At 39.1% G+C, this 27720-nt stretch overlaps 1 protein-coding gene across 5 annotated transcripts in view; it reads left to right on the top strand.

The window, feature by feature from the left end:
- Positions 1-27720, top strand: part of MAP3K20 (mitogen-activated protein kinase kinase kinase 20) — a 151750-nt gene that overhangs the window by 48782 nt on the left and 75248 nt on the right. For all 5 annotated transcript variants that reach the window (XM_075180617.1, XM_075180619.1, XM_075180618.1 and 2 more), the window contains exons 3-4: positions 5414-5501; positions 25790-25891. In XM_075180617.1, coding sequence (XP_075036718.1) covers positions 5414-5501; positions 25790-25891 — 190 coding nt within the window. The remainder of the gene's footprint in view (positions 1-5413; positions 5502-25789; positions 25892-27720) is intronic.

Genomic DNA, 27720 nt, shown 5'->3' with positions numbered 1-27720 from the left:
TAGAATATCAATGACTAAATCAGGATTAAGCAACACGCCACAATTTCCTGGTAGAAAACTTGGGACAGTTTAGGGATAGTTTAGCACATGACCATTTATGCCCAAACCATGCCCATTCTGCACAGACATTGTCTCTTTCCTCATGAACCACTACGTTCTGTCAACAGGAAATTGGGGGTCTAATTATTACTTTACTGTGTTTGTCCCGAATTGTAAAGCGCTACAAAATATGTTGCTGCTATATAAACAAATGATGATGATGATGATGATGAAAAGGACCGCACATTACCATTAATCTCAATAATAAGTTAAAACAATACATTTAATCAAATAAATAGATCTGTGATAACATATCAGCATGCATTATAAACAAGTGTTACAAGCTATAACAAACAAATCTGTAAATAAAGCCGGAAAGAGCTGGGGGCCACAGATGAAGGCTCAGAGGGCCCATCAGTGTTTGGAGGGCACATCAATGTTCTAAACAGTACCAGTGTAATATAGGTTTCAAAAGCTGAAACTATAAGTTCTGTATCTTAGGGTTACAGTTAAACCTTTTAAGTTAATATATTTAGCTAAATGCATTGGTGCGTGTTTGGTTGGAAGATTTGGTTGGCAAATTGGCAGAAATTAAAAGCCATGTAGGCCATCAACCAGTCTGGAGATAATAAGGGCATATGTGCCATCACTTTACATCTGTATATATGTGGTCAAATCATTCACATACCCAGTTATTTTGTCAATAGACCAAATGACCATATTGCAATGTTTAAGGCCAACCTGCAGTAACAATTTGATATTGAGATTTATAGACTTGTTAGAATGAACTGCTGGACCCAGAAAGCAAGACATTTCCTTACCTTTCCATAAGGCTAAATTGTATTAATGGCCAATGAGAACATTGGTAGAAATATGTGTCGTTCATCAGTGTGCATTGTGACAATTTAATACCCAACATTTACATCAGCTTCAATCATTCACAAAGCTAACAATGAGTTTATTATGTTTCAATTTTGCATTATTTTTTGCATTATTTTCTATGAAGAAGACAATTAACCTATCTATTAGTAAATGACCTCTATGGCATAGGAGGAAAACCTGCTATTTCTCACGACTGCATACATCTTCTGTAAGAGAATTCTATGGAGTGTGGATGTCTCCTCTCAGTACTGATCTGTCAACGTCCGCTTCACTCCACCATAGCAAGAGTTAAGACTTAATTTGTAGTACTCCGCATTCAACACATTTCTAGAGTTGAAATATTAAAAAACACACATTTATTTATATAGTGCCACTGATTCTGCAGCACTGTACAGAGAACTCACTCACATCAGTCCCTGCCCCATTGGAGCTTACAGTCTAAATTCCCTAATACATACACACACACACACACACACACACACACACACACACACACACACACAGACAGAGTGAGACTAGGGTCAATTTTAATAGCAGTCAATTAACCTACCAGTATGTTTTTGAAGTGTGGGAGGAAACCGGAGCACCCGGAGGAAACCCACACAAACACAGGGAGAACATACAAACTCCACACAGATAAGGCCATGGTTGGGAATTGAACTCATGACCCCAGCCTTGTGAGGCAGAAGTGCTAACCACTAAGCCACCGTGCTGCCTCACACTCATTAGTTCAAAAGAAACTTAAGTCTATTATTTATGATGGGAAACATTCCACCAAATAATTCAAATTTAGTTTGTGTCGGCCGGCTTCAAGCTGACCTACTTGCTACAATACGGTCATGGTGCCAAATTTGTGGGCAGGAAACAGAGTGGAAACATCTCAGACAGGCTTTGCAGATTTGTCTGTTCAGCAATTGGCCAAACTACTTGATTGCATGGAGCCCCTTGTAGGTCAGTAACACATAGTAAATTAGTATTATCATCAGCTGAGCTTGGTCCTCATTATGGGTCCCCCACAAGTAATGACGACAGATCACTTTGATTGAAAACAGCTATATTGACCAAACATAATACTTAGCACGTGGCCAGATTGACTAGCATAGTGTAAATGTTAAATATTCGGCTCTTTAATGAATGACTCCCTACAGAAGAATGCAGCTGAGTGGTTGTTTTATGCAAAACAGTTAAAAACATCAACCAATTGGTATTGGAATGATCAGGGTTTCATAGATATTTATTCGGAGACACGGATTCTTCGACTGAATCTCAATAGATGGTAATTAATAATGTTCGAAGTTCATTTACACAAAATAGATTTGTGTCAATTAGTTCTGTACTAAATAATAAATTGCCTTTATTGTACTTGTTATAGAGGTCTGGAGTCTAACTTGATAGACATCCTTCTACCTTCAGATAATTTACGTAGAACCCAAACTTGAAAACACATTTCACACACTGTTGTTTCATGTTAGTGCCTTTAAAACCCTATGACTGTTTTGTGCCTTTGTGTTCTAGTACTTTTTGGGCCTTAAATAAAATAATTATCAACTGGTTTCTTCAATAAGTTTTACCTATAGTATAAAAGAAAAATCATCATGAAGAGAGACAATATCTGGCTTTGAAGAACGTTAAGTGTGATCCTGAAAACAAATGTTAAAGTAGTTGTGTGAAGCCAGGTTTTCCATCGCTCATTTTTTCCTCTTCAGTAGCATCAAAGACAAAGTAAAGATCTGACATAAATCAGAGGAGTAACTTTGCTGTTTTGAACGATTGCAATCAAAGGAAATGGTTTTTCTAACTACATAAACTATAGTAAGAGAGAGGTCACAGAACAGCACGGCCACCCCAGGATTCTCTGCACTTTAGAAGTATGTCTAAAAGCCCGTATGAAGCATCTGACACCTGGGGTTTGATTCATTGCTGTATGGAAAACGCACACACAAAGTTGCTAATGTACATGTAACATAGCACTCGCTTGTTAGATTATTCCCCCGTGACCGCTTCAGAACCCAGGAAACAACAGGAGGATTCTCTATCGCTGTAATTCACAAGTTTCTTTGCAAAACTTTTACAGACCGTCCAACATTACGTTTTCTGTGCATCAGGGACAGCCTGACAGTTTTATTTATTTTAAAGCATAATTTGTTCCCAGCTGTAAGGTTGTTTGTACCCATTCCCACCGTCCTGGGAACCCACCTAGACAGTCATGGAATATACAATTTTGCATTGCTGCTTATAGTAAGAGTCATCAACTGTCGTGCAGCCTTCTCTCTAGGGATTAAAACCGCCCGTTATTGCATATATTACTACAGTAGTCCAGAGACTAGGGGGAGATTTGGACATAAGTCAGTTTGCCTAGCGTGTCTTGTGTGAAACACACACACACACACACACACACACACACACACACACGTGTGCATATGCTGCGTTGGCGGACACATCTCAAGTTGCACATAGGTGGAAACACGCTGTTTTTCAATGCTCTTTTTTTAAATAATCTACTCCCATTTTTGGACCAGTTCTGCATCAGACCCAATAAGAAGAATATTAATTAAAAGGGCCTGCCACACTTGTTTTACAACAAAAAACTTTCATACCCCCATTACTATACATTGGTAATATAGGGCCTGATTCATTAAGGATCTTAACTTAAGAAACTTCTTATTTCAGTCTCCTGGACAAAACCATGTTACAATGCAAGAGGTGCAAATTAGTTTTCTGTTTTGCACATAAGTTAAATACTGGATGTTTTTTCATGTAGCACACAAATATCAACTTTAAATTTCAGTGTACAAATAAGCTATCAAGTATTTGTGTGCTACATGACAAAACATCCAGTATTTAACTTATGTGCAAAACAGAAAACTAATTTGCACCTCTTGCATTGTAACATGGTTTTGTCTAGGAAACTGAAATAAGAAGTTTCTTAAGTTAAGATCCTTAATGAATCAGGCCCAAGATGGTTTGCAAAATATTTTTCTAACTTTTTTGCAGCTTTAAGTTGTGAGTTTTCAGTGTAAGCCTACCTATATTAGGTAACTTAGAAGAGATAGTAGTATGAGCTCTCATATACCCCCTCCTTTTTTCTAATCACTATAATACAACCTGGCAGGCAGTCTTCACTACTGCATTTTACTTTGTTGCAACAATGTAGCATCACTCTGCATCTGATTCTGCAGAAGGGTCGGTGAGTTTAATTTCCTACCATAAGGTTGAAGAAGAAAAAAAATAATAGTATGTTCAAATCATCTTCTTATCATCTGAGGATTATGGCTAACAAAGTGGGTAATCACAGCTGATACTGCGCACCCAGCTATGAAGCCTGGACGAGACTGTTTTACAGTAAGAAACTAGTTATTTGGCTGTGTTAATAATAAAATATTCTTACAATATATTGTTCTTCGTCTCCCTCATCAAGAGAAAATGGTTCAACCAATTTGATAGCAATAATCCCCTAGAAAAACAAAGCCAAGCCTTGGTTAATACATTGTACCCTTGCAAGCATATATCATAAACTATTGTTCATGGGGAATTTGCTAAACATGCTTTTACTAAAGAGGCTTTGTTTAGTCTATACTGTTATGTTTATTGTACTAGCTGCTTAAATGTATAATATAGGAACCATCATGATAAAATGTTGTCAGTATGAGACACCAACGACTGGAGTGAGCTGTACACACACAATAGCAGATTAATGTGGCATTTATTTGTCATCCATTTAAGATATAATCTTTGTTAAATATGTATCTCAGAAGAGATTTGTTCCTATTACTGCCAGCATATGAAAATATGTTATTGATAATCCTTTCATACAAATAAGTCAATAATCCTTTCATACAATTGCATGTAGAGGGAATACTTGTGCGGCTGTGAATGTATACTCTAAATATGCCCACCACACTCTCGTTCACGTCTGCAGCAGGCAAAGTTTGAGTTACAGATTTCTAGACTTGATGTGCAGTAATGCAATGTGGGGATTGGTTGATTCATAGACAGGGCCAGTGATATCATAGTAGCTCAAATCAATTTTTTGACTAATATGAGATCCTATCAGGAAAGTAACTGTACTTAAGATTTAGGGGGGACTTAAGTTTGTCTGTAGTTGATAGGGGTGCTAAGCCTTTACTTTTAAAAAGAGCTTCACTGTAATGTCAGAGTAATGTCAGTGCAATGTCAGTGTAACATTGAAAAATGTATTTTGCCTCCTTGGTTTACATCTGTAATTTTCAGTTTGGGGATTTGGTCATCCTTTATGTGTTTGATGGTACCAGAGTGGGATATCTGTATAATAAAACATTCCTTTCAGTTAGTTCATGCTGTATTTTGCTGCTGCACATTTAATCATATATTAAAGCAGTATGAATTGCAGTGATAAGCATCCTCTACATATTGCTATGAAACAAAGACCAAAGTTTTGTTTTGAAAAGTGAGCGCATACATCTCTGTAGGTAATCTTACATTTCTCATGTTATTTTTTTTTTTTTATTTCCAGGCAGAAATACTTAGCGTGCTCAGTCACAGAAACATCATCCAGTTTTATGGAGCTGTACTTGAACCACCTAATTATTGTATTGTCACAGGTAAGGATATTCTCATCAAATCCTACGGAGTGTGTGTGTTTGTTGACAATTCATGCACATATGGAGTTACTGTCAGCCGGCATAAATAACAACCAATTAATTATGTGTCCAGAAATGGAATGGAATGCTGACATCAGATGAGCAAAGTTGTATTTGCTGTACAGGGAGAGAGTCGCGCTGTGCAATATCCACCTGCGCTCTCATCCTGTATGTCACCTCTCCTAGCAGGCGTAGTATTTGTGAGCACCAGAATGATTGCTGGTAGCACTACTATGTAGAATGGAGTAAGCTAGGAAAGAGCAGAGCTCTGCACTCTTTTGCAGAAGTGATCTAGACCTCTAGGGAGAGTGGGGTCTTCCTAGCGAAGGATTTTGAATGAATATTTTTTATTGGTACTTATGCATACTTGCCAACTCTCCCGGAATGTCCGGGAGACTCCCGAAATTCGGGTAGATCACCCGGACTCCCGGGAGAGCAGGCAAATTTCCCGCAAACGGTCTCTTGCTGCCAAAATGACGCGATTCACCGCGCCCCGCCCCTCGCGCCCTCCAACCACACCCCCCTGCCTGGGATCTCCCGGAAACAACTTTAAAAAGGTTGGTAAGTATGTAATTATGTGCCCTCCTTTAACTTGTACCAATCACAATGCTTTTTCTTTCTAGTTTGTATGTATTTTTTTTAGCTGAATGTTTTATACTCAGGCACAGATGTTTATGTTCATCAGCCTGGGATATGAGAAAGCTCTTGTCTGCTTATTGCATCCAGTACAGCTATATGCAGAGGGCAACAAAAATATACACCTCTACCTGAGTATGTACATACACAGTTGTAAAGAACAGAAGCAAAATCTTGCAGCAAAGTGTGTACAAGCAAATCAATTAAACTCTGCCTTTAAGAATTGTCTTTATTTGAACAGTCAGAAGCTGCCCTGTCGTTGCCCAGTGTAACATTGTTATTGAAAGAGGCTTTCATAGAGTAATGAACTGTGTCTGGCCCTTTGGTGTACAAGCATGTTGTTCCTGTTGTGTTTATATGTAGTGTGATGTTCCTTGCAAACGTGTGATTAGTCTCTGTTTTTTGTATATATAAAATAATGTGTGTTTTCAGACCTGTCAATTCACATTATCTCATCAGGTTTTAATGAATACAATGTCATTCATTCACATTTACTGTCAGTTTGATGTCATAAGTCCTACGTGCTGAGGAAGGGAGGGAGTGAACGGGACCTGCCGGACGAGCAGTAGTTATCTGGCTTTAATACACTACATTTACCAATGTAAAACGCAGAGCTAACGCTGGCCTGACATGCTGTGATGTTGCAGAAGATTTCGGCTACTTGTAGCATATTGCAGCATGTTTTGAATCTAAACAACCAAAATGCACTAAAATAGTACAATAGAAATTACTTATCACCGGACATAAGGATGACCATTATCAGCCTGTGTGTGCAGTTATATTCCATATTCAATAACCGTTCCCAGCAATGCTGAGAATAAACTGCCCGTTGTCCATCTACATGCACATTCTCCTGGTGATGTGGTGTTTTTTGGGGGGGATACATCCCTCTTAGAGATGTGAGCAGGTTTTGTGCAGTGTGCAAGATTTGTGGTACACTGTGTAGGTAGGAGAAATAGTTTTCCTGTGGTGCATGTTATACAGTATTTCTTTCCTGACCATGCGCTGTGTCCTTTTATAAGGGTTTAGCAAGAAATGAGAATGTCTCACTTGTCACGGTTTACAAATAGACATATAGATAAGATAATTTGACATATGAATGTGAAGCAATTGGAGAGGAATCATTATGCAGTGAGCAGTAACAATGGATTTGGAGGAAGGTAAAGCTGTCCGCACATATTATCACATGTGGCTAGCATTGAGTCTGGCGAAGGTATTGATCATGTGATACGTCAATTTTTTAGTTTTCTTGTGCATTATGATTTTATTATTATAATTGTTTCTGTATATAGCACCAATCATATTACACAGTACTGTAAAGAGGATATGTAGTCCATAGTTGCCTACACTCCCTGAATGTCCGGGAGACTTCTGAATTTTTGTGAGCTCTCCCGGATCCTGCCTGTTTTGTTGTTGAGGTGGGTGGGCGGGGCAAGTTGCGCTATCCTGGCACCACCCCTGGCTATAATAGGCCAAATTTGTTATTGTATGGCAGAGGGTGGGGCCTAAAGACACGATTAGCATGGCCATGCCCCAATACACGGCCAACTTTGGAGATCTTCTGGAGGGGTGATCTCCAAAGTTGACAAGTATGTAGTAGTCATTCACATCAGTCCCTGCCCATATTCCCCTGCCACTACGTTTTTGTAATGTGGGAGGAGACCGGAGCACCCAAAGGCAACCCACGCATACAGGAAAACATACAAACTCCACATCTATAGGGAATCAAACTCATGACCCCAGTGCTGTGATGCAGCAATGCTAACCACTGTGCCACTAGTGCAGATGTTAGAGCTTAGTGCATCACACTTTGCAATTACACAAAACGGCTTATCCACTTAACGATAACAGTTATGCTTGTTTTTATAACTAATCCTAGTGAGCATGACAAAGCGTTAGAGTAACTGGGATAACTATAATTTTCTTTATTTTTTCTTTTCTTTTAGACATTACCAAAAAGTGAAGACTGTTTATATAATGTAACTCCCCTAATCCCTTTGCTTCTTAGTGCACTATGATTCCTGTATCCCCCACATATAAATATAATTTCCTGGCCTGCTGAAGAATAACAGAGATTTTACTACTTCTCAGTTTGCATTTTTACCCACTGAATATATGGAAAAGTTTTGACGTCTCATTACATTGTATTACAAAGAAATATCCAGAAAAGAATTAAGTGCAAGGGGAAATGTGCTCTAAATAACTCACTATTATTTTTACTTTATTCTATTTTTCCGCTTTATCCACATTTTTCAGAACATTCCACATGATTTATCTAGAGGAATTGTAAAGAGATATATTTATCTATAAATTATGTGACAGATTTATTGTATAGACAGATCCTGCTACAAGCAACAGTTAATCAGTCCATTTGAAGCAGCCTCACCCTTTCAGATAAGGCCATTTCCTATATGCGTTTCACTATGAATAATTATTATAACAATGATTTATTCTATTATAGAATAGGTGCTGGAGAGAGCACTGACTTCATTCTTCATGTCCTTGGAGATGGTGGGGGTTGATTGGTAGCCTATATTTAATATGATGCGTGATATTTAGACAATTCCATGTTCTTGCATTGTCCTGACTCATTTAAGTCGTACATGAGTCTCCATCATACAGCATTTTGGTATAAATATAAAATGTATTATTAAGGACTTGTTCCAAATATGATAGTTGGTGGACAGTGAAGTGATGTTTTTAATATTCCTGTCAGTGGCCGCAATCTTTCAAATAATCTCGCAAAAAGTTTATGTGACGACACTTCCCAAAAGCAGAATACGGGCATACACCTATTTATGTATAATGTGGTCGCAATGTATGTGCATTTGGACAAATCTAAAAAAATGTGCTGTGCATCTGCATATTATGTGGTTCGTAAATGACCCTTTATGTCTCAATAAGCACCTTGAATTCCACCCTCCCCCTACTGCCCTCCTCCCCACACACACACACACACACACACACACTCACACACAAACTCACACTCAAATACACTCTCTCACACACACACTCACACACACACTCTCACACACACACAAACACACACTCACACACACACACACAGACTCACACACGCTGTGAAGGAACTATTGTATGAGCCTAACCAATAATCATAAAAATACAGCCTATCAAGGTGCTAGGAGCCAGTCACATCAGTGGGCTCAACTAAGCGCCTCAGTGAAGTCATTGATTCTTAGGTAATATTAGTTAAGCCCACAACATGACTGCCTCAGGGATGTCACTGGTTTTTAGTGAATTGACAGGCTTTGTTCTCATGAATAATGGATCCAAACAGAAAATGGTTGATAACATGTGTAGCCATTGAAAAGTGCCACCTAGGGGTAAATGTATCAAGCTGAGAGTTTTTCGGCAGATTTGAAAAGTAGAGATGTTGCCGATAGCAACCAATCAGATTCTAGCTATCATTTTGTAGAATGTACTAAATAATTGATAGCCAGAATCTTATTGGTTTTTCAAACCCGTCGGAAAACTCTCAGCTTGATACATTTACCCCCTAGTGTTTGACTAATCATGAAACATGGTAGAACGTTTGCTTGTCAATGCCAAGTGATACATTTTGTAAGGAATAGTCTTTCAGATATGACATTACCCTATTACTAGTGGACAAGTGACATACTAAATCTACATAAGTATTTCAGTGAACTAAAATATCTTATGCTAAGCAAATGCATGGCAATTCAATCTGAGAAATGGGTCGCTTTAAACCAAAGTGAACTGAAATTGCCACGTATGTGGACCCAAAATAATTGGTTTTCAAAAAAAGAAAAATATCCTACTGGATATTTTACAGCATGCTTGTATATACAAACATCACACCATTGAAATTTGTGAGCTGTCATCAGCTGACCTTTACGTCTTCTGGCACCATGTAATTTGATTGTTCATCCACCTCCAAACACTAATTTATGTGCTTCTTGGCCAAACATTGGCCATATGTACAGTTGTTCAGTTGTCGGGCTGAACAACCGGATCTGGCTGTGCGTTACCTGCATTACAAAACGGGTTTATATTGTTCACTTAATATCTCTTTTCTAGATTCACTAAATTCCTTTGAAGGGTGCCTAGTATATTGTACTTTGTCCATCTGCCTCACAGGTTTATTTTTGGACTGATTCATGTAACTGTTGATGGAAATATCTGTAACACTCAGCACTTAGAGCTGTCTCCTCTCCATCTTGTCTTTGCCGTCCTCTCTCAACGTGAGATATCGCTTTGTTTCAACACGTAATCCACCCTGAACTCAACCATTATTGTTTACCCTGGATAGTGCAAAAATATCTCGTTTTAGGATGTGAGCTGTGAGAAAATGAGATCCACCAGCCACCCCTTGTGTATGTGGAATCTCTTCCAACAAGTTTTATTTAATTTCAACTTTCATCATCATCATCATCAGTTATTTATATAGTGCCACTAATTACGCAGCGCTGTACAGAGAACCCATTCACATCAGTCCCTGCCCCATTGAAGCTTATAGTCTAACTTCCCTAACATACACACACACACATCATCATCACCATTTATTTATATAGCGCCACTGATTCCGCAGCGCTGTACATAGAACTCATTCACATCAGTCCCTGCCCCATTGGAGCTTACAGTCTAAATTCCCTAACATACACACACACACACACACACAGACAGACATAGAGAGAAAGAGAGAGGCTAGGGTCAATTTTGATAGCACCCAATTAACTTACTAGTATGTTTTTGGAGTGTGGGAGGAAACCGGAGCACCTGGAGGAAACCCACGCAAACACAGGAAAGAACATACAAACTCCACACAGATGAGGCCATGGTCGGGAATTGAACTCATGAACCCAGCGCTGTGAGGCAGAGGTGCTAGCCACTTAGCCACCGTGCTGCCCACACACAGAAACTAGGGTCAATTTTGATAGCAGCCAATTAACCTACTAGTATGTTTTTGGAGTTTAGTAAAATACTGTTCAGAAATAAGTTGCATGTTCAGCACTAAAAAGGCCTAAGGAGGAATGCTTATGGCAGTGCTGAAAAGGGGTATATAGTGATAACAGATAATATAAGGTTCTAGAATGCTATGTCTAGTAGATTTAAAAGCCATGGGCCAATTCTTGTGGCTCCTGGCAGATGACACAGGGATGGAGAACACAAATGTGAGCATTGTTTGATATTTAGTGTACGGGTGGGGTGAACGGTTCTGTAGGAACACAGTCATGTGTAAGGATTATTGCCAGCATACCTTGGATTTCTAGATAATGCTTTTATTGTGCATACGTGCTCACAAATTATTTTGAAAGGAGTCCCAGTGCAGTGATGCGTCAGTAACAGGGCAAACAATAGTTAACCTTAAAGATCAGAGGTAGCAACAGATAATCCAATGATCACAGGTAGCAGAATTATAGAGTACTATATAACTGGTAACCGGACAAAAGCTTCAGCATTTAGCTAACACATTATTTCATTGACCTGGCCAAGGGTGAAGTCACAGATGACCTTAAATAATTCCCCCAAGTGTTTAATTTCACAGCATATTGATGGCTATGCTCACTAGCAGCCACTCTAGTGGAGCAAGAAATTACAGGTGGATCCCAATGTGGATCCGTGCAGCACAGCAAGATGGTTTATGCTGAACTACTGGCTGTAGTATGTTGGACATTTAGGCTTTATAATATATATATATTTTTTCAGGTTATTACAGTATTTTGTGCAATGCAGTTTTATAGTTGTGTATTACAAATATAAGCATCCTCAGTTTTGTATAGACACATCCACCAATACATACACCAGTGTGTGAACAGCACACACTATCTGGCATAAAGATCAATAGATCTCCATGGTGCACTATTCCTCCCCCGGTTTTGCCACATTGCATTCCATTAGAAACACAACAACTAAAACCATTGTCTTGTTGAGCTCTTTGACAGCAGTTTATAATATCTCTTGCTCCACTCACCCATGTGACCAGGCTTAGGCTAATTACACTACAGACAACAATATCCGGTAAGTTGGCTACACATGGGCCAATACTGTCCAGCTTGACCCCCTCTGCCTGATTGGCCATACACATCTGGCTTGGTTGGGGCATGTAGGTGTGGTCAGAGATGATGGAAGTCGAACACAGAGGCAGGGCTGCTACGAGACACTGCGGGCAGCCCCCCCTATCTTTCCTTCCCTGGCCCGATGGATGAAGAGGTGTAGCATGCAGGCCCGCTCCTGGGCAAGCACATGTAAACATCAGCTGAAAGAAAATAACATGTTCACTTACATGAAGAGTAATGGCTTGGCTCTGGTATTTGTGCCTGGAGCTGTCCTAACAGTGTGTGGAGAGAGCGTAAGATTGGAGAGGATGAGGAGGAGTGAAGGTGACAGAGAGGAGGGAGGTAAATGGAAGGTAGAAACACAGCAGGACAGGACATTGAGGAAAGTGAGAAATAGAGGTCAGTAAGTAATAGGGGAACAAAAACAGCAGAAGAGAGAGAGCAAGAGAGGCTGACAAACAAGATTAGAAGGATGAGGCTGCTGTCTTGTACTATCCTACCTGTTAGTGCAGCTTTCACAAGCTGCGGCTGGTTTCTTGTCTGGATCCTGGAATGTTGGGGTCTGTTTGGAAAATGTATAGGTATAGACGAGCAATTAGTAAACAGAGTACATAACACAGTATATAATACATACAGACAACTTTCAAAAGGGCTAAACATTATCCTTAATTTTGAGACAGAAACAATAATTTAAGGACACCCACTTCACTCATCCAAAAATGCTCACACATGCCACCTAGACTCCCCCACATGTTCCAGAATAGCCCCACTTGCACTTAGACTCCCACATGTACTATAAAACTGCTCCTCATATCAGTCAGAACTCCACACGTGCACCTTATATATCCCCACATGCTCCACACACGCCCTTTACATGTTCACCAGACCTCCCCACCTGATCATTCTTTTCCTCACTCAGAAATATATTTTTGCATCTATTTTAATTAAATTTCATCATCTGAATTAAATAATAACCAATTTTTGTATAACTTTATATGAAATCATCCCGAATGAGTGCTGAGGGGGGTCAGGTTAGCCCTAATGATATCGCAACATGTGTAGTCAGCATTTAATTAGTGATGTATGTTTTGTAGTGATGTATGTTTTTATGTTTGTTTTGTTTGCAGCATGGTGAGAAGTGACAGGACTTATTTGTGGGACATTTCATCCATACAAATTAGCTATTCTATGCTTAGATATATTCTAGCAATGGAAAATAAAACTGCAAATAAAAAGACAAACCCTATTTGTGTTTGTTAAGGAGGAAAGACGATTAATTGTTTCTGGCTTTTAATGATATGATTTATTATTACAACTCAAAGGTCTTTTGTTTTACATCCTATCTCTCCCTGGAGCAAACTTCCAGGTTAATATTAGTTGACAGATAGCACTGATAGCTGGCAGTGTGTTCTACATAAATTGATTAACAGTACGTAAACAATGCAGGATGCCTGGCAGAGAGACATGGGGAGGCAGCTCATTGGATTTCCTAGAAAGGCTTTTTCCACCATCTTTTTTTAATAACTTTTAAGGGAGGGAGGGAGAGGGACGTAAAGGAGGGAGGTGTGTGTGTGAGTGTGGGGGGAGGGGGGTAGATTGAGAGAATCAAAACAATATGATAATAATAAGGTAAAGTGTAATACTTAAGTTAAAGGGAATCTAAGGAGTTTATTTATAAATTTCACCCCCATCGTGGTGATAGGTAGATTTTTTTTTAATGCCATTTATCGCGGTGATTGAAAAAATCACTTATGGCTCACGTCTATCTCCCACATTCCAAAAACATACTAGTAGGTTAATTGGCTGCTATTAAATTACACAGACCCTAGTGTGTGTGTTAGACAATTTAGACTGTAAGCCCCAATGGGGCAGGGACTGATGTGAGTGAGTTCTCTGTACAGCGCTGCGGAATTACTGGCGCTATATAAATAAATGATGATGATGATCTATATAAAAATATTGCACAGGCTCCCTGAGCGGTAATACTCAATTTACTGCTTCACAAGTCCTCTCTCTGCCGTTCTGTGGATGTATAATCCCTAATTGTTGGGGGTTTTCCCCAGCGGTAAACCCTCTAATGTATTGGGCAGTGAACATGAGCAATAGGACTCTATGCCATGTTATAAATAGAGACCTAAGTCTCTCACAAACTGAAAGTATTTAATAGTCCGTTATGATATAGCCTATATATTAATACATGTGAAAGCAATACTCATGCAAGCACTTAGAGGGGGTTTCCAGTTGCCCGGAACCGCCCCCCTCCCTTCCCTATGCACAAATTACCACCTCCACCGGGGGATGTAGGGCTAGTGGTTTTCTTGAAGTCCGGTGGTCACAGTGATGTCAGGAGGTTGCCAGAAGAGGGCAGGATCTGTGCAGCCTATTACTGCTACATGCAGCCATTTACCTCTGTTGTGGTGGTCCCTACTTTTAAAGTGGACCCATCTCTTTTCTCAGCACACACTGTCTATTACCATAAAGAAGGCAGCGCGTGTCCATTTATTTTATACAATGCAGACTCACCCTACCTCTACTTTGGAACATGTTCTTCATTTACACTTTTTCCCCAGCCCAACACTGACTCCAGCCCCTTTCCCCCGTGTTTGTGTGTCTCCTTTTGTGTCTCTTGTCCCCTGTCTATCATCTCCTCTTATCTCTCCTTTGCTTTCCATTCTATAATGTTGTATGCATACCTCTCTCTGTCCCTTCTGCCCCCTTTGTGTTTATGTGAAAGGAAAAATATTTTCTTTATATATAAAAAAAATATTACATGTATCTTAAAAAATATTTATAAGCTCCATTCACTCAAAAATGCTTCATTTGAAGAATTAAGCATTTTATTAAAAATGACATTAATGTCACAGAACAGGTATTGCGAGAAATATTGACCCTCCCCCCTAGAAATCCTTTGTTTGTCCTGGTAAAACAGACGTATGTTGGATCTATATTGTTCGCTTCCAATGTTAGAGGAATACTATGATCATGCCTCTCAGAGCTGTATATTCAATGAGCAGATAAGTCTGTACTCTAAGAAATTTTCTGTGTTTTTTTTTAGGCTTCTTAACTACTGGCATCAAATATATAACTTTTATGCTAGTATAGGTATGTAAATGGGTATGGGGGAAGACCCACCTTTCCTCCCGTTACAACTGCAGGTATTAGTGTTGGTTACCACGTCATGGCATGGTATACTTCTTCCTAACGCCGCTGGGTGACCAGCAAACAGCTAACAAAGACACATAGCCGTCTGTTGCATCATAAATTGGGCAGGGCAGATTAATTACTGATACAAGTCTGGGACTGGGAATGTTATAGAACTATATCAGTGTTATGTTAAGACCTAATTACTCAGAGTAAATGTTTGAGTAACTAGTTCAACAAACAATCATGAGGCAACCTGAGGCAGGTCTCAGACATGAGGGTTTGGGGGTAGCAAAATGTAGGAAATGAAATTAAAGTAAAGGGAAATAGAGCAAATTAGAGAACAGTTAATCCCTATGCTGCATACGGTCCACACAGGCAGCATTGGTTTATAATAAGTTCTGTTCCAGGAACACCTGAGTTCCTGGAACAGAACAAGGTAAAACAATCATGTGTATGAATCATGTTTTGTTCCAAGATGCCTTTTCTTCTGGGGTCAAATTATATTAAAATTTAAATTGCCCTCTAATTATACATAGTAGAAGTATAGGCCATCGAGACCAATGGAGAAACGACTAATCAGCTGCAATTCCATAATAAAACAGAAGCAAGACTGATTTGTGTGAAATGTTATCCACATAAATTAGCTATCAGTTGTATGCTTCTATGTATGGTTAGACAATGTCACTCTAGTGGTGTTGATCCATAGCCCCTTCCAACCTCCCCCCCTCCCCGTGGATTTATCTGAACGCTGTGCGGCGGCCGTGGAAGGTATGGTCAGCAGTCGCCGCACAGTTTTAAAGTAATTTTATTTCTGAGGCGCCCTCCAGAGCAACTGCCTGACCTTGCCTAATGGGAGCGCCGGGCCTGATGGGACCACAGTTATGAGCATTAATATTGGTTTAATCAAAGTTACTGGCATCAAGAAAGTCGTGGCATCTTGTTCGCTGACCTTGTAGGTGTTGACGTGATATTACCTCAGTCCTGTTCGCTCTTTGATTGTTTTCTCTGTGACGGGCAATTTGCTGAGGTGTCAGATTTGCATGGCTGTGACTATCACGTTCGCGTTCTCTTTGGTCATCGGTCATAGTTTGTCGTCGGGCTTCATCCTGCTCCGCCCTCCGTCTTTTTGCTGCTTCTTCCTGTGCAGTTACTCCCACAGCAGACATTTACCTTTTAGGTGGCATCACACTTACACTTTGTTGCTTCAATTAATTAGTATGTTCCTATCAATTTAACACTAAGTGCAAATAAAACAAATGGATAGATTAGTAATGGTCATTATAAATGGTAACTGCCACACAAAAGACCTCAATAAACCAAACAAAATAAGGCCAGGAAATTAGGAATTTCTGGTAGTATTTGATAAAGTTGCAACAGGTGTTAGATAGTGTCCATTTAATAAAGTTGCTTTTGTTACGTGTTCACCAAGTTTCCTCTATTTACTTTCATATAAATCTCTACTCATTGCCAATGACTGTAACATGCCACAACAAGTAACTATAAACACTGGTGATATCACTGCTTAAGAAATTCTGTTTCAGATGACATCTTCATATATATATTACAGTCCTTTCAAATATTCTCCTGCTGTGTCCAAATAAGTCCTGTCAAGCACATTGTTGATAGAAGTGACAGCTGAGAGAGACACTAAATACTCTAAGGAATTACAAGGGTACTGCAGCAGTCACTAGGTACTGTTTAATTTCTTATGTAAAATACTTATTTTTGGTGTACCCGTCACCTACACACAGTGCAGCCATTTTGTTGGTTGACCTAATATTCATGAGAATGCAGCCTATCGATTATCTCAGTTCTCAATGACAGCACCCAGGAACATTATGTGGGATAAATTAATATCTGTGAGAATGCAGCCTATCGGTTCATTAGGAACTAGCGTCACTGAAACCCAAATGTCCTAGCTCAGTGTTGGCTAACCTGTGACACTCCAGGTGTTGTGAAACTACAAGTCCCAGCATACCTTGTCTAGCAATAAGCTGCTATATATTGGCAAAGCATGCTGGGACTTGTACTTTCACAACACCTGGAGTGTCACAGGTTAGCCAACACTGTCCTAGCTTATTCATAGGCTTTATATCCATGAAAATTGGTTCAGCCTACAAAATGGCTACCTCCTGATTGATGCCACACCCCCAGACTTTTGCATTCAGTGTTTTCACTCATCATCATGATCATTTATATATCATCATCATCAGTTATACATCATCATTTATTTGAACAGAGTGCAGTATACGCAAATGCATATGTTCAATATAAGGTCACATCAGCACCCATACAAAAAATGTTTATTATAAAATAAATGAAAAACTCTGAACCGTATAATCATTAATAAATATATGGATGGTTTTTTAAAAAATATATATTTTTTAATATTTAATTTTTTTTTTTTTAAATGAAATAAATCAAGATGTTCTTAGTGCATACTGTGCATACAATGCATTTTATAGTTTATCTTCCTTGCATACACATGTTCTGTGCCAGCTAGTGGCCTGAATATGTGTAGTTTTCCAAACAAAGACTATGTCGTACCAGTCAGCACTTACAGTCCTGTAGCTGATGTACGTGATACAGCTGAAATCAAACATACTTAAGAGAAACCCAGGACTTGAATCGGCTGTATCAGAGTTGGTCCCCTGTTACTGTACATGGCCCACGACTGTCCGCCCTTTCCAATTCCCCATTCAAGTTATATGTAGTAGTTTGTACATGAATTGCAGGAAATTGCATTAATTGGTGTAAGGTCCGTTTCTGCATAGCTATTTCATGCAAGATACGGCTCGCAAACGTACTTACGTTACAACATGAATCAGGCCCAAAATGTCTAAAGCATTGGAGCTTATGGCTAAAGGGCTCTTTTTTTAAAAAATAAACAAACCTGTGATAATATTTTTTCTACTCTTTCTTTCTTTTTCATCTTTTTACTCTTTTATGATTTTGTCATATTTCTCAAATGTTTCTGCTTAACAACTTAATTTTAAACCTATAATGGTTGATTGAAACTGCTCCAGTAATTATAGAAGAAAAGAACTAAAATGAATGTTCACAATTTTATACACTCTCTTCAGAAATGAGTTGGGTGACACTTGATGCATTTTAGGACTTAATCATTTTTTTCGGGACTGCCACATTGAACTATCTCCTCTCCCCCCTCCCCTTCTATCCCGCTCTCCCTCTCTGCTACAGACTTTGCCTCCGCCTTCCTTCAACAACCAACTTTGGTGCTCCTTCCGCCCTACCTCGGGCGAAGAACTCCACTTCCTCATTCTTTCCTCTCCCCCATCTACCTGCTTCCTGGATCCTATCCCCTCTCACCTTCTTCGCTCCCTCTCCCATACTGCCTGGTCACTTTTCCCTGCTCATCCTCCTGGACCTCTCTATGACATTCGATACCATGGACCACCCCCTCCTGTTACAGACCCTTCTTTCTTTTGGCCTCTCTGGCTCTATTCTCGTTTGGTTCACTTCTTACCTCGCCAACAGCTCCTTTGCTGCATACACTTCTGGCTTAACCCTCTCCTTCCGGCCCTCCCTGTGGGTTTCACTCGGGGCTCTGTTCTTGGCCCTCTACTCTTTTCACTGTACACTACCTGGGTGATCTCATCACTTCCTTTGGTCTCCAGTATCACCTTTACGCTGATGACATTCATCTCTACATCCTTCTCCTAATCCCCCCCTCCTCTCTCGTGTATCAGACTGCCTTTCCACCATCTCCTCTTGGATGTCCTCACGTTTTCTCATAATTAACATTGCCAAAACTGAGCGCATTGTCTTCCCTCCTTCTAGATCTTCATCCCATCTTGATCTCTCTACCACTGTCAATAACACCACTATTTCTTCTGTTCCCCAACTTTGCTGCCTGGGTGTCATCCTCGACTCCTCCCTCTATTTTGCCTCACACATTCAAACTCTTGCCCAATGCTGATGCTTTCAACTTCGCAACATCGCCCCCGCATTGGTCTCTTCCTATCTCAGGATGCCACCAAAACTATCATCCATGCACTCATCATTTCCCATCTTGATTACTGTATCCTTCTCCTCAACGGCCTTCCACGTTCCAACCTTGCTCCCCTTCACTCTGTACTCAATGGGGCTGCGAGACTTATCTTCTTTTCACGCCGCTCCTCCTCTGCCTCCCCTCTCTGCCTTGCCTTACACTGGCTCACCTTACCCTACAGAATCCTTTTCAAACTCCTCACCTACAAGGTCCTATCCCACTCCACTCCATACTCCTCTCCATTCACTCTCCGTCCCGTTCCCTACGATTGCCCAATGACTGTCACCTCTCCTCCACTCTGATCACCTCATCCCAGGCCAGAATCCAATATTTCTCCCGGGCTGCCCCCCTCCACTGAAACGACCTGTCATGCTCTATCCGACTGTCCCCTAATCTGTGCACCTTCAAACGGCCACTTAAAACTCATCTGTTTTTCAAAGCCTACCAGAGATCCACCTAACCATCTCTTCCTGCTTGATCTCCTCACCTCTCACTTCCCCTACCCGTAGTCACTCCGCTTGCGCTAGATCTACTTCACTGACTCCCTATTGTGCCTGCCATCTTTTTGCTCTCCCCCTTAGGATGTAAGCTCTTACGAGCAGGGCCCTCTTCACTCCTGTCTTTATATCTATTCCTCTGCTCCAACTTTACTGCACTAGCTGTGCTTGGAGTTTTGGAGTCCTGGTATTATTAATTTTTTGTTCTGTACTGTTTTACCCTGTATGGTGCACTGTTTGTATTCTGTACGGCGCTGCAGAAATCTTATGGCACCCTATAAATAAATAAATGCTAATAATAATACTGTTGTTTTTACAGGGGGGTACCTTGTGTCCTGATAAAGCAGCTTCCCTTTTGATTGAACGCCTGGGGTTACTTTTTTATTCCTCAGTTTAGTATTTTTGGATATAGGTAGCAGGTCCTGTGTTTTTTATTACACTCCCAGATGCCCCTTAGTTTATCGGGGCCACGTTCTATATGGCCCGGTTTACAACGTAGAATAAGTTTGGCACACCAGCGTTGGCTTCTTAAAAGGAGTTAATAGCCCATTTTATTATAATACACTAATAATGCAAATATGAATAATCAATATTTCAAGGATACATTTCCCATTCATCTTGCTTAAAGTGTAACCATCACTTGCTTACAACTGCTATACACACCGCTAACCTTATACAGTCGTATGGTTGAAGCAGGAAATATTAGAGAGACGCATTCATTAAGCTGTGATGATGGAGATTATTTTTCCTTGAGGACCTCTCCTTTTAGTTAATAAAAACTTCTTTTGCATCTCATGTTTTAGAACTCTTCTTCCGTGAACAGTGGCCAAGTGTTTAGTGATGGTAAAGCACGTAGTCACGGACATCTGTAAATTCGATCCACTGTATATTCTGGACCTGTGTCAAAAATGTCCAGTTCTATCAGAGCTGTCATGGGTTCAGTAAACTTGGGAATTCTAAATATTCTAGGCTATTACAGATTCATGAGACATCACCTACAGAACTGAAAAGACCACCAAACCCCAACACTGACATTTTCAGATTTAAAGCTTGAAGGCAAAATACACTGCAGCTCTATAAAAATGGACTGTACAGTATTACAGTATTACCTCCTCACTTCGTTACAGAGAGGAAAACATATTTTTATGATATCATGCACAGGTCAAAATGGTGAGACTGCAGTCTTTTGAGCTACTGTGACATAACTGGCCCTCCTCTGTGTGTAAATCCACCAGTCCACACAGTACATTCCAGCAAAGCAAGTCTGCCAAGATGTCAGTCTCTCTGGGTATGCTACGTTAGGGAACACATGGCAAACTGCTGTAAAGCAAATTGTGAATTTGATAGTTAGAAACAATTCCTACTGTGTAGCTCCCTCACGAAAAACAATGTGGCGATTGAGTCGGTCACACATGAACTGATTGTGCCGCATTTATCGTTTAGTTTGGCCACCCGTGTGGGTGGCCAAATGAAGCGAGATTCATTCATTCCATCCCTCGAACCAATCGTCTGGGTCATTTCTTACTCCTCAGCAGCCTGATGCAATCAGAAAAGAACAGTAAACTTAGGCGGCCAATGGTCATCTTCCTACTTTATTTTCCTCCATGCCCAAATATCGGGATTATCGTAATTTTCATTCTTTACACACTGTGATTTCAGGTGAATTGCTCAATATCAGGAGTGATATCGTAGTGGGTGTATGGGCCTCTTTATGGAGAATTCCCGGTAATACTATTTGTATGGCAGCATTTAGGGGTATATTTACTAAACTGCGGGTTTGAAAAAGTGAAGATGTTGCCTATAGCAACCAGTCAGATTCTAGCTGTCATTTTGTAGACAGCACTATGAAATGAAAGCTAGAGTCTGATTGGTTGCTATAGACAACAACTCCACTTTTTCAAACCCGCAGATTAGTAAATATACCCCTTAGAGTCAGTATAGAGTATAAGCACTTGGTGTTTTATAGCTGACAAAGACTGCCCTCCTACAGACAGCCTCTTTTGGCCGTGTCAGAACATAAAAGGTTGATCTGGTTAGCATATAAAGGACTGTAGAAGTAGCCTCACTAATGGCTTCAACAGGTAGCCACACAACATGATATATTTAGTCATTTTAGTGCCATTTTTTTGCACAAGGACTACAATTATATGCCTCTTTATCTTTAATATCAAATCACAAAATCAGCTGCAGCCAGTATATAAAACTGCCCATTACACTGAAGCAGGCATATGCTTGGATATAATGTCTTGTTATCCTTAGCCGCGCTATTAATTGCCCGTGAAAACTGAATCAGTCAGGTGGCTGCTTTTAACAAATGTATTGCGAGATCTGAATTAAAGTCCAAAGAAGAACAGCAGCTCTTTTGAAATCCACACTCACTGTGGAGTAATCTAAATATAGAAAAGGTAGGATAAAAGGGCGCTCATTGTGTAGTAATCATTGAAAAATGAATGGAACTAGTGGATGTAAGCAGCATATATTTTTCAAATGAAAATTGAATTTAATGCAAAATTGTTTCCACCTGCAATCACTGCATTCTGTATGAAGGAATTAAAAAAACGGAAACAACCGCCCATGTGTAAAATCTTTTGACGGTTGGATTGTTGCACAGATACCGCACTGACAATATAAATTCTCTCTCACAAAACTAAAATTAGTAAGGACAAAAACCCTACGGGGTATATTTACTAAACTGTGGGTTTGAAAAAGTGGAGATGTTGCCTATAGCAACCAATCAGATTCTAGTTCTCATTTATTTAGTACATTCTACAAAATGATAGCTAGAATCTGATTGGTTGCTATAGGCAACATCTCCACTTTTTCAAACCCGCAGTTTAGTAAATGTACCCCTACATGTTTCGTGCTCCCGAGCTGCATCAGGGGTATAATTTTGTCCTCACAACCCTCACTTTTATACAGGAAAATATTTTGTAAGGGTTATTAATCGTGTTTAAGATCAAATCCAGCTGTCTGAAGATTTTACACATGAGCGGTTGTTTCTGATTTGTATTTCCTTCATACAGAATGAAGTGATTGCAGGTGAAATCTGAGGATCCTGTTATCAGCAATTTTACATCAAGTGTTTGACAGATAAGCTCAATTTTCATTTGAAAAATGTACGCTGCTTACATCCACTAGTTCCATTCCTTTTTCATTAATTACTACACATTAAGTGCCATTTTTTCCTATCTTTTCTGTGTTTAGAATACACATGGATATAATTAATAAAGAAAACTTTCTTTTCAATATAGATTTTATTATTTTGTTTCCATTCCATTAGTAACCAGTGTAAAGCAGTAGTCAAAACATTCAATTGTCCTCTTATTGTCAGGTACCTGTTGCATTAACTGTAGCAACTAACACATAGGACTTTTTACCCAAGTTTATTTGCAAGTGATCCAGATATTGTAACATTTCGGGAAAGTTTGTCCTTTCAGATGGATAAATATTTAATTTATTTGCATTTATTTTTCTTTAGAAATTTTTGTTTTATTAATGTTATTGAGGGTCTAAGTCTAGTGGTAATTTATTTATTTTCTATAGGGTTTCTGGGGTTTTTCACACAAGTGAAAAACTGAAATTGAATGAGCTAATTCTTTCGAAAACAATGTTGCTTGCTGTAGATTGTAAACCAGCTATCAGCTAATTAAATACATCTGATTCTAATCTAACATTATTATTAAATCTAATAGCAATTGGCATTTTGCCATTATCATGTGAAGTTCAGTATTTGTAGGTAAATGAATACTGTTATTCAAAGTAGAATGTCATTTTTTATAAACTGGTTAATGGCTGCAGTTTTTGTGAGTATTGAGCTTTATATGAGAATGGCAGATAGCTGATCACTTCTTGTGGGAAGTTGATCCAAAGAGGGTTGATATCGTAATGCTGCACCCAGGTTTGTTTGTTTTTTAACTATTTATTTTTAAAAATAGCAATGATATACAGATAAGAATCAGCAATTTGTACATTGCAGGAGTAGAAAAATAAATAAATAAATAAAAACAGAAAACAAAACAGAACATGGGTAAATGTCAATGTAACAGCAAATATTTGAGTATCAAATATCAAAGACAACAACAGATTGTCATTGACCAAACAAATAAGTATACAATTGTTACCCAGATTACCCACGAGTCTATAACATTTTATAATAGTATAGTATAGTGGGACACTGGTCGTCACCGAAAAAAAAGAAAAGAAAACATTCTTCCCTTTATAAACTTTTTTTTTTATAAAATAAAAGTTTCGAAGGAGAGTACTCCCCAGATACTCTGGAGAGGGGGACAGCTTCACGAGTCAGGCCACGTATGACCATAGGAAGTTCTTTTAGGAGGAAGAAGTTGGTGCAGGAGCTAAGGGGCTATAAGTAAAGCCAAGGAGCCCAAATCTGGTGAAATTTATCATCCTTATCGTGTAGGTGGTACGTAATCTGTCCCATCTGGGCAATAAACCAAATATATGATCGTAAGCCCGCCATAGTGGGGGGGTTCAACTTGTTTCCAAGACTTAGCTATTAGGCATCGCGAAGCTGCAAGGACATGGGAAGCCAATTTTGCAGATTGTCTATCGTTCTCAATCAGAGGATAGCAGAGAGGAAAGGACCATGGGTCTTTCCGGGGTGTGTGACATTTTAAGACCCAGGTGTGTGATATTTTTGACGGACAGGGGGGTTGTGAAAACCTTAAATGTCTTGTCCACTCCAATTGTAGATGTTGTAGTAAATAGAAGTTTACTTATCACATTTTCAGATTACAGCAGAAGTAAAATACACAGTTCAGTTTCAATACGGAGGTCACACAAGGAAGGTACAATGAATCATTGTTTCACTGATCTACATTCTTGTGCATGTTCAGCTGATATTTTGAAGGTTAAATAGCTCATAGTATTTTATAGGTATTTCCCAATTAAACAATATGGATAATGACAATTATATATATATATATATATATATATATATATATATATATATATATATATATATATATATATATAAAATTGATAATATAGTATGATCTATATATCACACCATGGATTGTATTTATTATTATAAATTCGACTTTAACACTGTGCGGGAGGACCAGTGTGAAGCCGCAATTCCAAATACTGAATAAAGCTCTACAGAATTTGCTGGCGCTACATAAATAATTGTTGATGATGATTGTTGATGATGATGACTGCTCATTGGTCCTTCGGCACACACCCTCATTTTAAGCCCCTTTAGATAGTCCAGCTTCAAAGGGGTTTTCCATTCTGAAATAACTAGATTTAATGGCTTCTAAATGCACTTCTGCAACTTTTATGAAATGTATGACTTTTTATTTTTAGCTTTTCTTTTAAGCCATACATTTATGGCACCAGACTGTTTATTTTCATTGCTCGGTCACACATATGCACTGGATAAGAATGCATGGAAACTAACTCTTCATATATTGTGCTTTTACCAATGCAGTCCATTCCACTGGTAGCCGCATTCACACATAAGAAACAGCTTCAGCCGCATTCTAAAATTTTAGAACGTAAAAGTAGGAAACCATTTATATTATTTTTTGATGCACTTTTCAGGCACTAGTCCGGTGCCTGAAAGGTGCATTAACAGAAGATAGGTTTGATCAAGCCCTGAATACAACACAGCTTTACTGGGCTCTCTACGTTGAATACCATTGTTTCCAAAGAAGAGGTTGTGTGTCTTACAATAACATGGCTAAAAATTACTAAGTTAGTTAATACCAAAGAGCAATGTATTTTATGTCAAGGTGGGTAACCCTTCTAATGTTCAGTGTTGTAAGCTGGACAGCATGGTTGAGCTAAAAAATTATAAATTGTCTTTTTAAAATACAACAGACACCCCCAATAGAAATCACCCTCTAGTTATCTCTTGCACATCAGATCTCACGGCCTGTAAAATGTTCTATATTTCAGAATACGCTGCTGGCGGATCACTCTATGACTACATCAATAGCAACAGGAGTGAAGAAATGGACATGGAACATATCATGGCATGGGCGACAGACGTAGCGAAAGGTAACAGATGAAAAGATGATTGTTTGTGCAAGACGGAGCACAAGTACTTTTCCTAAATCTAACATAGTCATCTTGTTCTAACAATAGTGCACTCTCTATTTATAGAGATGAGTGTGCCGATCCTTTGGGAAACAGATAACTGCCCACTTATGGGATTATGGTAGAGAGGATAGGGCTGCATGTGGCAGGGGTATTGTAATGACATATGAAGGCAAGTTGGGAGCCACAGACTGAGAGTTAGATAGTGGGAGAAGCAGGATCCTCCAGCAGCACACACTAGTGATGTGAGGCTCCTATCACACTGTGGTCCTAAATGCACCTCTGTATAAAACTGAACTCATAGATACAACGTATTGATTTTTTTTTTGGAACATAGTAGTGCACCTTACAAGACAACAGATTGTCAGTGGAATGCAGTCTTAAGAATCACTGCTCTATGTCAGGAGTAATACAATCCACTTGTCGATAGTTAGAGCTTTGGTATCTCTAGCGGTAAAACAGAACTGAGTATACGTAGGCATATACAGCTGTTTATGAGAGTTCTACATTACTTGCAGTATGTCCTCTGAAACCATTAAACATATCCATCAGCTCCATGTGGTATTGATGGCATTGTTTATGTTTAGGCTATTTTTATTAGGGATATTGTAAACAAATTATATAACCCCCCACACACACATGCACACACTTACTGTAAAATATTAGGATATTAGAAGACACTGAGCAGTTCCATGAAAATGCTTTTTAAGGTCTTTAAGGTCTTTCTATTTTACAGTAGGGGGTACGTTATTTATACTTAAAATACATACATTTCAATGTAAAATGCAGCACCTTGCTTGAATGAGTTGAGCCTGATATCCAGGTGTGTTTTACCTTCCCTGACAGCTATACATCCCATTACGGAACACCTTCAAAGTCTGTCATGTAACACAACTAACATCGCTATCTCCATATATAAATTATATTTTATGGGAGCGACGTCACTACTCACCAAATAAAACTTATATTTTACAGAAGTGACATCACTACTCTCCAAATATAAATGAAGACATTACTACTTACTGATATTTACAGTGTATTGTGACGCCAGTTTTCTATATATGTGCAACAAAATTATGTATTTATTTACATACAGAAGATTTTATATATTTAATCAGAGGTCGTTGTTTTAGACTGTTTTTAGTAGAGAATTAAATTTGGAGAAACGAACCTTAAAGTGAGTTCCTCGAAAACAAACATACGATAGAGTTGTTCTTCCTCAGCTTCCTGGGGAAAATTATGTGTTTATAAAATGCGTGTTCCTTTGTTCTTTCTCCACGGCGTTACTACCCAGTATACCGGTATACTGTCACACATATACATAGTTATCACTGTGCAATGCTGGTCAAACTCCAGGCCTCATGTTTATGTTATAACTGGGGCTTCAACCTAATACATCTCAAAAGTCAATTATTGCCAGTAACGTGCGCAGAAACATAACCACAAGGCAGCTACCAACCATGCGGCCAATTGAACCTTATGTTTAAACAATTGGTTGAGTGACCGATGACTGATTGGTAGAGTGACTTTGCCTGTCCATTCATTTGATAATTTCATCAATGTACCCATCTCCTGATGGCTTAATCCGTATCAGATGTACCACTTACCTCTGAAACCTCTTCAAGCTGCCTAGCAGGTATACTTTGGGATATAATAAAAAAAAAATGACACAACACGGTGGAGGGTAATAACCATATGCTATCTAAAAAAACCAATCTAAACAAGAATTCCACCTAAAACTTAAACATTCGTATTGCGAAGGGTTTTATTAGATAAAATATGGAGCCTTT

This window comes from Mixophyes fleayi, chromosome 7, assembly GCF_038048845.1.
Source record: "Mixophyes fleayi isolate aMixFle1 chromosome 7, aMixFle1.hap1, whole genome shotgun sequence".
Taxonomy (NCBI): Eukaryota; Metazoa; Chordata; class Amphibia; order Anura; family Limnodynastidae; genus Mixophyes; species Mixophyes fleayi.
Note: the sequence above shows the minus strand (reverse complement) of the source record. Positions and strands in the feature narration are given on the sequence as shown.